The 14,430-nt window shown below is 39.0% G+C and overlaps 2 protein-coding genes across 2 annotated transcripts in view; one reads left to right on the forward strand and one right to left on the reverse strand.

Moving 5' to 3' along the window:
- Window positions 1-14,430, reverse strand: part of LOC140935788 (WD repeat domain phosphoinositide-interacting protein 4-like) — a 135,233-nt gene that overhangs the window by 28,340 nt on the left and 92,463 nt on the right. The window lies entirely within an intron of this gene.
- The window catches only part of LOC140935777 (cryptochrome-1-like), a 12,298-nt gene continuing 917 nt past the window's right edge, over window positions 3,050-14,430 (forward strand). The window contains exons 1-7 of the mRNA XM_073385341.1: window positions 3,050-3,751; window positions 5,159-5,432; window positions 6,066-6,206; window positions 8,839-9,006; window positions 9,418-9,558; window positions 11,266-11,417; window positions 13,257-13,459. Coding sequence (XP_073241442.1) covers window positions 3,258-3,751; window positions 5,159-5,432; window positions 6,066-6,206; window positions 8,839-9,006; window positions 9,418-9,558; window positions 11,266-11,417; window positions 13,257-13,459 — 1,573 coding nt within the window. The 5' untranslated portion in view covers window positions 3,050-3,257. The remainder of the gene's footprint in view (window positions 3,752-5,158; window positions 5,433-6,065; window positions 6,207-8,838; window positions 9,007-9,417; window positions 9,559-11,265; window positions 11,418-13,256; window positions 13,460-14,430) is intronic.

Here is a 14,430-nt window from a genome sequence, read left to right on the forward strand (position 1 = left end):
TTAGAAAAATTGTGAGAGCGCTTGTTTTGTTGACTTTCATAGATCGAGCTTAAGTATCAACGACAGCGACGGCTACGGCTACGAAAACGGCACTTAAAAAGTGAATTCGCGCTGCCTCAAACTTATCGCGCTTATTCCATCTCGCTTAGTTCGTCAAATGTTGCAGGCAGATTTTTTTGGAGTTGAATTCTAAAGGACTGTATCAAAGTTCAGTAAAAGGATAAGAAAATTGTAGTGTTGTGTTCCCGTCCTCGACAAAACGTGAAATTAGGCACTTTCACGTTGTAGTCGTGCAACGGACGACTAAGAAATGTATCAAAAAAGCGTGCTGCACGTGCAAAGTTGTTGTTTTGCCAATCTAAACCAATTGCTTTTTTGCCGTTCTCTTTGTCTTCGCCGTCGTCGTCGTTGTAAAGAAACCACGATATCTCGAAATCTACTCAATAATTTGACGAGATTTGGCATAAATTCTTGTCATTATTGCACTTCAATCATTGAAAACCTGAAAATAGAAATTGAACAGACGATTTTTGTTTCCAAAACAATTAAGGATTACTTATTGTAACCTATTGTAACCTGTGTGCAAATTCATGAGAAAATCATATGACTTGATTTTGCCTAAGCCTACTGAATTCGTAATTTTAGGCTTTTTTTTAAACCTTCCATGTTGCCATGGCAACGATAGAAATCTTACTTTTAACCTTACAAACGTAATGTCTGATAAATATATTTCGTACTTGCTAAATTTGAGCTTTATACCTCCAACGAGTAAGTAAAAGTGAGTAAGAGTAACACCCCAATGAGTAGTAACGACTTGACAATCTACCAAACCAGGAGTCCATGAGCCAAACTGTGTTCAACCACCTTAAGTTTTCAGGATATCAATTTCAGTTAAGTATACTCTGTTAGGTGTTCTTGTATAAGCATCAAAAGAATTCATGCAAAATATCAGCAGAGATGTCAAAATCGGGATTTTTCCTATCCCGAATGGACATTGGTCAGGATTCGGGATTTTCAAGGATGGAAAATCGGGAGAATCCCGACGAGATAGACATTAACGACAAACACACCATCGCCCGGAAGGATTCATTGCGCGCACAACCTATTTTTATGTAAGTTTTAAAAACTAGAAAGGGACAGATAATGAATACTTAAGTCCCTTTGTTCTTTGCTGTTTTGTCGTTTATTGGTCTTTGTTAAAACAGCAAGATTTGGATACCGTCATTATTATAAAAATTTCTACAGATAAGGAGTACGATGTATAACTGATGTAACTAAGATTGAGCTGAAATCACGCGGCTTACAGGTACAAGAATAAACGCTTTTGAAACCAAAAATTCAGTCTTATCTTCTGTTGTTCCAGTTATTTTGTAGTTTGATCCGGGACCTCCTGAGAAGTGTACAATCCACTAGTTAATCGAGAGTTAAGCGAAGAGTTTCTCTAAGTCTTCATATCATTGAAACTAACGTTCCATTGTAATCAGGTACAATTCAACTTCACACTATGTTTAAACTTGTTTTGAACAGGTTTCTATGAAACGTCGCCAAAGTTGATTGGTAAAGCGAAACCCTAAAGCCAAATCTTGAAAGCAGGAAGCAGATAACCTCCCTCGCAATTATTATAAGATATCCACCTTTGCCCTCTCGTCACATACACACGAAAACCAGGCGACTGCGTAGGATGACTTCCGCAACATTTGTTTTACGAAAAACAAAGTTTAAAAATTCAAAAGCAAAACAACGCTTTTTTTAAAATAAATGAATAAATTTCTAGTATTTAAGAGGTAAATGTGACACTAAAAGGAAACGAAAGATATCACTTGATCCTCTCGAGAAAGAAAACAGAGAAGCAACTTTAGTTTGTTTTTCTTTCCCCTGATACTAGCTCAACACTAAAATACATTTAAGTTTGTTGGTCACAAAAATAGTGACCAACAAACTTAAGTCTTGTATACCGTATTTCCTCGAATAATAGCTGTCTCTCGATTAGCCACCTCCCTCGAATAATCGCCCCCCTTTGATGGAAATATTTGAAATAATCGCCTCCCTCGAATAATCGCCATCCCCCTCCCCCCCCCCCCCCTCCACACCTACTACCCCTTTCGCCATCTTCTCCTTCTTTTATCCCCTCCCGGTCAAGTTGAAGTTGAATCGGATCCAGCAAAACTGATCAGTGACGATTCAAGGTCTGAAAGTTAATCAAGGAACCAAATTTGGAACGCTTAAAAAGCCCATGTTCAGTTCATTTGATTTGATTTTTTTTTTTATTTAATGAGATAACAAAACAAAATATTAATAGCCTGCGAGCAAACTCTCCATTTAAGCGAACGAGCAGATAGCTTGCTCGTAGACTAAAATATTTAGGCTCGAATAATCGCCTTCCCTCGAATAATCACCCCCTTTTGATGCCAAAAAAAGAAATAATCCCCCCCGGCTACTATTCGAGGGAATGCGGTATGGCACTGTGATACCAAGTACCTGCCAGGATGCGCTAGTCTACAATTTTTTTTTGTGCGAGCACGAAGCCAAGAGAAAAATTCTTCTCAAATCTTCAACAGTTTTGCCCATTTTCTTCTGTGTTCCGTTGCAGTTTTGTTTGTTATTTCAATATTTTAGCTATTAAAGGACCAGCTGAGCGCCGGGTTTAATTGATTCCCGCCAGCTGGTATGAAAGTGATGAATGCGTGACACTTTACTACTGCTTCTGTTTCTATTTATACGCATTTCCCATGGCCATATTTCCTCACGGGGAGACACCTGAAAAAGTCCCAAGTTTCTGATTGCAGTCTCTCATAGCAAACCTTTGATCATTCTTTTCATTTCGTCTTCAATGATCACTCATTGTTTTTCTTCCAAGAGATCACAAGTAGGACTATTGCGATTTCTTATTTTCTACGCATTGCTTGCCTACCTAGTGGCCTGCGGTTACACGTGCGCTCCGTTACCCACGGGAGTCCCCAGAGTTGTTTTTTTTGTCCCTCGCACGTGCAATTCGCACGTTCCTACTCGACAAGCAAAGTTATATAAGTGGGTTGTGAAGCGCGCGATGTATGGTGGCGCTGTCATCTATGCATTGTTGACTCCTAAAGAAGATTTGAGTCATCATTATTACTTTCGTTTGTTGACGAAAACTAAAGCAATTCCGTCGAGCTATGCGCCACCATGGGCTAACCAGCCATTTCTGTACAATATGAGGAACCTAATATTTGTTGGAAATTTTCTCACTAACATAATTGAAGAGAAAACGGAGCGATATAATGTCTAATGGTTCAAAGTTGAGCTTTGGTGATGCATACTCTGCTCAGTCCGTTGATAGAGGAGAGAAAAGACCGTTGAAGGAAACAGAGAGACACGCCATTCACTGGGTTAGAAAAGACCTTCGATTGCACGACAATCCTTCCCTTTTAGAAGCAGTAAAAGGAAGTGATACTCTAAGAGTAATTTATGTTCTAGACACTAAAGTAGAACACTGTTCCGGTATTGGTCCAAACCTTTGGAGATTTTTACTTCAGTCTCTGGAAGATGTGGATGATAGTCTTCGTAAACTGAACTCTCGCTTGTTTGTTGTCAGAGGACAACCTGCCGATGTTTTCCCCCGTTTATTCCGGGAATGGAAAACATCGCTTCTGACGTTCGAGGAAGATTCCGAACCTTTCGGAAGGGAGAGAGATGCAGCAATCCGTATGCTTGCTCAAGAATCTGGAGTAGAAGTTGCTGTTCGACGCTCGCATACTTTATATGATCCACAACAGTAAGTCAGTTTAATTAAGGATTGTGGAACACAGGGAAAATAGTACATGTTCGGTACTCGTTGGGGTTCAGTACGATTCACTTTCCTCTGTTTTTCAGTAGTAGTGTTTACAACAACGGGAAATAAAATGTAAGCTTAAATGCAAGGACAACATCGGACTACAACCAACATAAACAAGGAGTGAGGTGTCAGAGGAGCTCTTCGTAATTTTTTTCCATACTGTCTATCTTAACATGAATCTGAGTTGGAAATTGATCCTACTATACCGCACAGTGTGAGGCCTGTTTCAAGCGTCATGCTACTGCAGTGCTAAGCTGGCTCAATTGTAGCTTGGCTGCCGCACGACAGTAGCGCGACGTTTGAAACCACGTCAAGGTACTGCTGTCTAGTACAGCAAAGCTTGCCGTGCTACACGGCAGTTAAGCATGACTTGGTTTCAAATGTCATGCTAGTGTCGTGCTAAAATCGAATTTAATTCAATTAATTTATTTTGGCACAGCAGTAGCACGGCGTTTAAAACGGCCATAATAGGTGTGAGGACACTATCACTCGTATGAAAATCCCTTGTTGTAGCAAGGGAAGAAATCTTGGCTATTTGCCTGTGTGCAAGCTGTACCTCAGCTCATGAAGATCATACTTTGGAAACCTTATGTGTGATCGACATGTTTATGGTGAAAGGCTGAGGAAATCAGAAACATATTACAGAGTTTTACAAAAATAACTTCAGTTTGCACAGCTGCATCAAAGTGGTGTCAAATTTTGTTTTTACGTTATTCAAATGTTCATCAGTGTGAGGAAAAACAGAGTAATGGGTAAAAGAGCCCAAACATAAGTATCTACTGAAACACACTGAAAGGGTATAAATGATTGCTCTCTTGTTGTGCAAGTTGTTTTCTATCCCATCTCCTTCCCCTACCTCTCCCCCTCATACCGCCATTAGGGAGCTTTAGCAACGACGAAGGCGTTACGGCTATGAGAACAGCAAAAAACAAAAATGTTAAGATTAGCAAAACAACTCTGCATGTGCAGTACACCACGCATTTTTTGTACTTTTCTTGCACTGTTGCCTGACTAGGACTTAAAACTTCCTTATTCCATGTTTTATGAAAACAAGAAAACTATTAAAGTTTTCTTTCTCTGAACTTAGATATGGTCTTTTAAAAACTGAACTCCAAAACAATATGTCAACATTTGTGAAATAATATTGAACAAGTTTGAAGCAACATAATTTATTCACTTTTTGTGTCTGACGTTTTTGCTGCTGTAGCCGTGGTAGAATAAAGATGCTAAAGCTTCTTATTAGTGTTTAGGGGAAGGTAGGAGGAAAGAGAAGGTTCCTTTTCACCAGGTAAAGTAAAGAATGTAAATCATGTCACTAAGTAATAAAGAATTCCTCTCATCTTCTAGGATCATTTCAAAAAATGGTGGAACAGCACCCCTGACATACAAAAAATTTCTGGCTATTGTACGTTCACAAGGTCCCCCTGAAAACCCCTACCCTACGTTAGATGTGCATTTATTTGGGGGCTGCTCTACCCCTGTCTCTGAGGACCACGAGGAAAAGTTTGGGGTGCCATCACTAAGAGAATTAGGGCTGGATATATCAAAGCTTTCTGCTGAAGTGTGGCATGGTGGAGAGGCAGAAGCTCTGATCAGACTCGACAGACATCTAGAGAGAAAGGTTGAGTTTAATTATTTCACTTGTTACTACAGATGAAGTTGACTCAATACATACGAAGTTCAAGAAACTTGATTGTTTTGTGTATTTTCTTTTGTTTCTTTTTTATTACATCTCAAAAAAAATGAGCTCACTCAACTATTATTTTCCCTTACTTGATATGTCGATGGAAGAGGTTTGCTTTCAAAAGCGAATCTTTGCTGACATCATTGTTTTCAATTTTTTAATTACTGGCATTATAGGAAGTAAATCATAGAAGGGATCGCCTGATGTAAAAATTTAGTTCAAAAGTTAAAAGATATTAACTACTAATTTGTGCAATTGTCAGCTCTTTATAAGCAAATCAAATAAAATAGCAGCCATAGAAAACTACGGAATTGCTGGGTGACAAAAACATTAATGAGCCCACACATTTTTAAGAAAATTTTGAGTATTTCTGAAACTGTTTTGGCATTTTGGGTTAACATTTTCATAGATTAGTACCAGTAGTATGGTTGTGCCCTTTAAATATTCAGAGTTTTTGTTTTTATAGCTTGATTAGAGAATGATAAGCATACTGAAATGAGCCAAAAAATGCAAACAAAGATTTGTTTTATATAACTACAAAACTAATTTTATCATTCTTTAATCACATAGGCCTGGATAGCAAGCTTTGAAAAACCAAAGGTGACTCCAAATAGTTTATTTCCGAGTCCCACTGGAGTGAGCCCTTATCTTAGGTTTGGATGCTTATCACCAAGGCTATTCTACCACAGACTTGCAGAGCTTTACAGAAAGGTGAGCGATGGAAGCAGCAACGTTGTTTTGACAGTCATGGTCTTTAGGTCTTACAGTCACTTTCTTAACCCTTTAAACCCTAAGATCCAAATTTGAATTCAGAGTTGGAGTCTGTTTTTTTTTTTTTTTAAATCAGAGTTTGTTTGTTTTTTTCGAATCGGAGTTTGTTTTTTTTGAAAATCGGAGTTTGTCTTTTGAAAATCGGAATTTATTATTTCTAAAAAATGGGAGTTTGTTTTTTTTGAAAATCGGAGTTTGTTCCTTTAAAAATCGGAGTTTGTTTTTTGAAAATCCGAGTATTTTCCGCAGATTCTGCGCTGTCTTCTGCTCTTGAGGTGGAACAAAATCAGTGGCAGATCGAGGGGAGGGGCCGGGGGGCTCGGCCCCCCCTTATTTTTAGACTAACCTGAGGCCAAAATAAAAATTTCTTGAGACCGGGCCGCCCCCTGGGGTCTATTTCGTTGCCTAGCACGTGATCAAAAGTCTCTTCCACAAAGAAGAAACAGATCATTAATATTTTTGGGCAAAAGTTGATTTGGCGAGAAGTCTGTTCGACAAACAGCTTGCCTTCAACGGTACTTTATTAGAAGTCAATAATAAAATACAGCTAAGCTCTCATTTGGGTCATCACGCAACGCTTTGTCGCGACGAGTTCCCTGAATGTCAACAGAAATTTGCATAAAGTTGTTTACACGAAGCTTGACAGATATAGCGCCGAGATAGATGACATTTGTTCTGGATTAGTTTTTCTCAGACTAATCTGCAATCGAGTTCGTAATCTAGATACCAGTTCGACCTTAATAATCGATGTACTAAAATTTATTCCCGGAGTAGCAAGGGACCTGCTGAGAATTGCAGCCAAGAATTGTGATTGATTTGCCCGAAGGACAATTTCTTTAATGCCTTCGTCAAAGTCAAACGTTGGACGGACCGACCGTTACATCTTTAAGTTTTTCCTCGAAAGGGCATCTATTTCTGATTTTTGTTGTGCCACAAATCAAAATAATCCACATATACTTAAGTATGTCTTATAGGTTCGATCGCGTCTTTTACAATGCTGTGGAAAATTCTTCTTGTAGGCACCCCCATACCCCTCAGAAATTTCTACCCTTTAGCCCCCCCCCCCCACCTCCCAGGAATTTCCATTGACCATCCGGGGAGGGGCGGGGGTATGGATATTTTCAGGAATCACCCAATTGAAACAGACATTCCTAACCGATTCAAACACCGAACTTTTCATGTACTTAATTCAAAGAAATAGGTTCGGCTCATGAAAAGTACGGCATCTGAACCAGGCCTTAGGGGTTAAAGGGTTAACAGACATCTCTCAAGGTTGTCAAAAGTAGCCAGCTGCCGGTGAAAATCGTTGCCTACTTGGTTAGTATCGGCCAGCTACTTGGCTTGGCATTTCTTCACAGATCGCGCTTTTTAAATAAAATATCCCTGGACTGGCTGCTTACTTTGAAAACTCAGCTGTCTACTTCAAAACTTTCTGACAACCCTGACATTCTCTAGAAGATCTAAATGGGCATCTTGCTAAAATGGACACCTAGAGTTTGTTTGATCCATGCCTTTCTCTACCACTTTTATAAGTTGGCTATTCATAAGACGGACACCCCTCTACGGCCCCGTCCACACATCCAAATACTTTTGAAAATGGATATTTTTTCCCTCCGTTTTCAGAAAATATGTGCCATGCAGAAAATATGTGTCCACACGAAAATGCTACAACAATGGAAATACGGCAGCATCTCTTACTAAGCATGCTACTAGCATATGATGTTTGACATCGCTTTTCATTTGTCCACATGTAGATTAGAAGCCTGCGCTTTCAAAAATCTTCACTCTGGAGACTGTTTTTGAAAAGATAATTTATGTTTTTGGTAACCATTTTTGAAAAGATGTGTTTTTGGTGACTGTTTTCACCAGATACGTGTGGACGGTTGGCCACACTGGAGAAAAAAAAATCTCTTTTTTCCAACAAAAACAGATACGTGTGGGCGGGGCCTAAGGCAAACAAATGCTGCTGGCCTCAAAGGTGCCTTTCTAAGAAAGAGTTGACTGAATTACTGTACATAATGTTTCATCCAACTTGTCTTGTGGTTATTATGTCCCTTTGTGAGACAGCAGTACAAGATGTACATGTAGCTGAGTTACAACACCCTTGAAATAAACACAATCAGTGTTCTTCCCAGGGTCTTGGGAAGGCAAGGGGGCATTCTGAGAAAATCCTTATCCAGCATAATACAAAATAAAGACTTACAAAATTCGCAAGTTGGAGTGAAGTGTCATGCTCTCTAGGAAGTACCTGTTAACCTCCTACATTTTTGAGCCCCACTCAAACAGCACATCCTTGCCTTACTCTTTGGGCCCTTTGATTGTGATTGTGTCTTTATTGAGTTTTTCTTCACTTATGGACAGGATCACAGTTCCAGATGTTAAACTACGTAAGGTTTCTTCAGTTTTAAGCCAGGCGGCAACGACTTTTCAATGAATCAAGCCAGGCAGTCTGCCTTGCGTGAAATATCTGGGGAGAACACTGACAATTTCTCTCACTTAAAATGTAGAACATGATTCTGTGTATTTAAGTAACTTTTAAATATGACAAAATTCATTTTTATCTGGTTTTCAGGTAAAATGCAAAGAGCCTCCAATTTCTTTGTATGGTCAGCTCTTGTGGCGGGAATTCTTCTTCACTGTGGCAGCCAATAATCCTAATTTTGATAAAATGGTTGCAAATCCAGTCTGTTTGCAGATACCATGGAAAAAGAACCCGGAGAAACTTAAGAGATGGGAAGAGGTTTGTTGGTATTCATTACATTAATTTGTTGTGACTACTGGCGCATTATTGCCATCGAGTTAGTTTTCCGAAAGTAAGTAAGTAACAATAGAATATACTTCGGAGTCAATCAGCATACTCAGTTTTCCGAAAGTGAGTAAGTAACAATAGAGTTAATACTTTGGAGTCAATCAGCATACAAAGATAATCATTTCTCGTATTTCCGGTTGTCGCTAACACACGTACTAAGTCAATTCAGAAGCAAATAAAAAGTATCAACAATGATGAAGTAGGAAGTAAAAACCCTCTCCCTTTTTTCCTTGTTCCTCTTTTCCTTTCATCCACCTTAGTGCCTGAATCATCAAAGATGTTTATTCATTGTTCAAAAAAGAACGAGAGAAAGTAGCCTCCTTACTTGACTTTTGTTTCCAGGGAAAGACCGGTTTTCCATGGATAGATGCCATTATGATACAGCTACAACAGGAAGGCTGGATCCATCATTTGGCAAGGCATGCAGTTGGCTGTTTCCTTACAAGAGGAGACCTCTGGATCAGCTGGGAAGAGGGAATGAAGGTAATAATAACCTTGTGTTCAGAAAGGTAAACCATAGACAACATCAGTTTTTATACTGCCAATTTTCTGCGATAAAAATGAGAAAAAATTATAGCCAGTTCCAGGCTTTGAGTGAGTTTTCACATTTGCTTCTTCTATATTCTCATATAAATGTAAAATATTTTTAACTCTATACATGTAGTTTGATCTTAGGAATTTGTTGCAGCCTGAGAAAACAGCCAACATTTTGTGACACCACCACTGCTTTTCCTGCAATATGACATCTGAAGAAAGAGCACAAATTCAATACTGATGATGTGTCACTACCCACTGGGTAGTGCTTTTGATTGGTCGTGCTGCGAAGGAAATTTCCTTCAACCAATCAGAAGTACTACCTAGGTCGGATCTTCTCTATAATTTAGACACCCCTTGGCAAAGCATCGGTTGACAAATCAACTGGCTTGTCGACCAAACTCCATCAACATGCGGTTGAGTGTCGGTTGATATGCGGCTGAGTATATTGACCAATATGACACGTGGAGGAAGCGTCGGCTGACATGAGTATTGGTTGAGTGTCAGTTGATATTTTGGCTGGTATGTTGACCAACACTCCATCTATACTTGGCTGGTATGTTGGTCGAAACTTAGTTCATATGTTCTTATGAGCTGTTGGTGGAAGGGCTGAGGGTTGGTGGCCTATCGATCAATATGTCAACCAATTATTATCAGCCAACATACTGACCAACACTAACAGCCAAGATTTGGTCAACATTTTGGCCAATACATGATTGACATATAGGCTGACATGTTGACCGACACTCAGCCGATTAATGTCAACCAACATATCCACCGACATGTCGACCAATAGTTGGTTGATGAATAATAATATTATTGTCTGAGTATTGACCAATATGTCAACTCACTATCAGCAGATAGCGTCGACCAATACTCAGCCATGGGGTGCCTAAAGTACACAAGATCACCCAGGTCTGGGTAGTGACACGTCATTACTACGGAATTTTTTCAGTCGTTCCTCAGACAGCATTTTGTGGGTAAACCTGTGGTAGGGTTTCAAATTCTTGGCTGTTTTCTCAGGCTAAATTTGTCACTAATTTGCCCCCACATCTTGGTCAACATTCATTGTGTACTCTCTTAGGTGGCTATTTTTTTAATGATGTGATGGCACTTAAATGTGTTATTTTTATGAAAGTGGAAATGATCCTTGTAGTTGAATAAACAACCTAAGTGGTTGAAAAAGAATGTGAAAAAATCAGACATCACAATGGCCTGCTCTCCAGTTGGCTTGATTTGCTTAATGGGTAGAGCATTACACCCGGTCATCGTAAAGGTCAGGGTTAGATTTCCGGTCAAGCCTAAATTTTTTCATATTTAATTTTCATATAGTCATTTCATGTATTTCCATTCATGTGTTATTTTTGATTAGAGTGGTTTTCGTTTGAGTGTCGTAAAACCAAAACCAAAGTAATTACTCTGGCCAATCACATAGGACACAGACAATACATTGAACCAATCAAAACTCGAAGTAATTACATGTGGCTGACGCAAAGCGCGGGAAAATGCATGCGAGCGCGTCACAATTGGCTTTGGTTTTACTTCTGATTGGATGAAAAGGTGGCACGAATCTTTTAAGCCAATCGCATCGTGTAGAAAGTGCAAAACCAATTACTTTTCGACACTCAAATGAAAACGGCTCTATGCTGATTACAGGTGTTTGAGAAGTGGCTTTTAGATGCAGAGTGGAGTCTGAATGCAGGAAATTGGATGTGGTTATCATGCAGTGCATTTTTCCAGCAGTTCTTTAACTGCATTTGTCCAGTTGCATTTGGAAAGAAGCTGGATCCAAATGGCGACTATATAAGGCTAGTAAAAAATTTCTTGACATTCATTATCAAAATGTTAAATGCCTTCCAATTAGACAATATCCTATTATTTTATTTTCATGTTGTTAAACTCATAGAAAACTGGAAAGCTTTGCTTTTAAGTTATTTTATAACAGCAACAAAAGAAATAAGTTTGCTGTAAGTTAACCACAATGCTACACCTACTTAGGGTGTTGAAAGAATACTATAAAAAGACATGTTAACAAAAATTCACATTGGCTTTGTGGTTTTCTAATGCAAAAGCGTGGGTTCTCCCAACTTTCCACGTGGTCTCCTGAATCAAAACTTTGTCACACCCTGGAAGGGAAAAGACGTTGAAGGCAGCCACTATCATACCCTTCTAGAAAAAAATTTAAACATGAAAGTTGGTACTGCCTTGCCTGCCCAACAGACAAAACTGAACCTCTGGTTAAGGCCCGGTTCAAACGTCTAATTTCACATGTGCTGAACTTAATGCAAGAGTTAAATGCATGAGAAGTGCGATGTTTGAATCAATTAAATTCAACTGTTTAAATTAAATGCAATGTTTGCCGTATCTGCAACTGAAATAGTCGAAGATTCGAGTTATGTTCGACTTTTGATTTAAACGTCGCTTTTCACATATTAGTTTCACCCCTGGTCACGGACAGTGGTTAGTTGAAAAGTTGTCATAACCCAGAGCAGATTCTCAGTTTATAGTTTTCTAATCTATTATGGAAAATGAGATACTGCCAGCAGGAAACTTCTTAGTTCTAGGGTACTGAAAGCTAAAATGGTCTTTTCCAAAATGTACAGCTATCACCCTGGTTGTTGTTATTTAGGATCTAGTCCCCTACCACCCGGCAGGAAATGAAGCAAAGGACAAAGTTTTCTTTTCTCTGCATAACTGATTTTAGCAAATGATTTATGGTTCATGGAAGGTTAAAGTAGTAGATAGGAAGATTGCAATGGTGAGGGGCTTGGACACACCATGGATGAGGCTATATATATTGGCACAGAGACCTCCTGATCTGTACCGAGCTAAAAGGCACGTTGCTCCATCAGAATATGCAACCATCCCCCCCATCCCCTCTCTGTTCAGGCACAGGATACTAGATGAGAAAAAAAAATCACTATGATTAAATTCAAGCCAAAAGCACTATTTCTAAGATTGGATGTTGTTGCAGCTTCTGTTAAACAAATTTTGAACAGTCAGTTGCATGCTGTGGTGATGGTCATTGAAAGACTCAGCAGGCAGTTCAAAAACAACAACTAACAACAAGCTTTATTTACATTTCGCTTTAGAATAATAATAGTTACAGAAGGTAGTTTTAGCCTAACGGTCAGTTACATGCAGTGTAATAAAAGGAAAACTAAAAATACATTACAGGTAAGGAAATGACTAGCATCTAAATAAACCGTTAGGTTTCCGAGTTAGATACCAGTCTTGTATTGTTACAAATTAATAGATCAGCATAGTCACAGTGATAGTTGTGATAATATTGGAAGTATGTATGCTTTGTGCCTACATTTTAATATGCATGTGCTTGTTATATAATTTATTTATTTATATATTCAGTTTTGCTTGTGTTAGCTTTGCTTGTACTTTCTGGTTTGAATACATCAAAAGTCTGTTTGCTTGATACTTGTTTTACGCGAAATTTTGTTGTGTTAATTCAATATTCACTAACTGTTTGTGAGTACATTGATCTCAAACAAAGTAATATTTGCTGGAAATGAGCGTGCAGAGCAGGAAAAAGTTTGTCCTCTGCTATTACAAGGCCATGATTGCCTATGAGGTTTTTGTTAATTATTCTAAACCTCTCTTCTAAGAAACACTTTTTTGTGAATTGTTTTCAGAAAATACCTGCCAGTCCTGAAAGGATTTCCAGCAAAATACATCCATGCTCCATGGACAGCCCCAGAGAGTGTACAAAAGGTGGCCAGGTGCGTCATTGGAAAGGACTACCCCAAACCCATTGTGGATCACACAAAAGTCAGCACAGCCAATCTGGAGAAAATGAGAAATGTCTTCAAGGCATTGTTGTGTTACAGAGACCCACGTAAGCACCAGATACTTTTTCAGTCTGTATTTTGTTGTATAATAAAATAACAGAAGGCCTCCAATCTAGTCTCCCCTTGTTAAACTGGTCATTTTGGAACGCAGTGCAAAGTTACAAATTAAGCAATTTGCTCTCCTTTAGTAAAGAAACATTGTTACAAACTTTTTCTCCTTGGTTTGTGTGCCATCTCTCCGAAATTATGTATGCAAAACACAGGCAACAAGAGAAAAAAAAGAAAGAACTCCCCCTCCCCCAGACAGTGTTGTTCTTTGTTGATTAAGGTCAAATGCAATAATATTGAATTAACTAGAAAAGGTATTGACCGTTTTCTATAACATTTGAAGACCATTTAGTTAACAAAAATGTTGTTGTTGTTATTTGGGGAAATGCTCCTCGCAGTTTCTGTGACATCTTAACTGTTTTTAGCAGTCAGCACAGCGGTTCCAATCCAGCAATATATTTTATCCTCAAATAGATTCTATTAACACCCGGTCATTTTGAACAGATCCCGATCCCAGTTAGGGATCGTTTTATTCTTGTCCTGTCTCCTGTGCAATTCAACTCTCTCCACTATTCGAAAAGTCTTCACTTCTTCCTTTAATTACCCTTCAGATGTTACAGTTTTAAGAAAAAAACAAACCAGTTTTGTTAGCACCTCCTATCTACCATTGCTTTCCCCACCGGCCTCTTCAAGTTGCATGCCCAACCTTAGCCTCCCCGCAGACGTCCTTTGGGGTTCGTTTTTCGTTTGAATGCGTGACAAACGAACCCCAAAGGACGTCTGCGGGGAGGCTAGCCCAACCTAGGACACCTTACTCAGTTTACTGATCCTTACTTTCCCTGTTGGCAACTAAAAATCACACATTCACACTATTCAAATTAGCGACCAAACCATCATTTTTCGCATCTTACCTTTATGTGTGATGTTGTGGTCATTAAATGGTCTGAAAACGAATCAGCGCGAAGATCTG

This window comes from Porites lutea, chromosome 4 (assembly GCF_958299795.1).
Source record: "Porites lutea chromosome 4, jaPorLute2.1, whole genome shotgun sequence".
NCBI lineage: Eukaryota > Metazoa > Cnidaria > Anthozoa > Scleractinia > Poritidae > Porites > Porites lutea.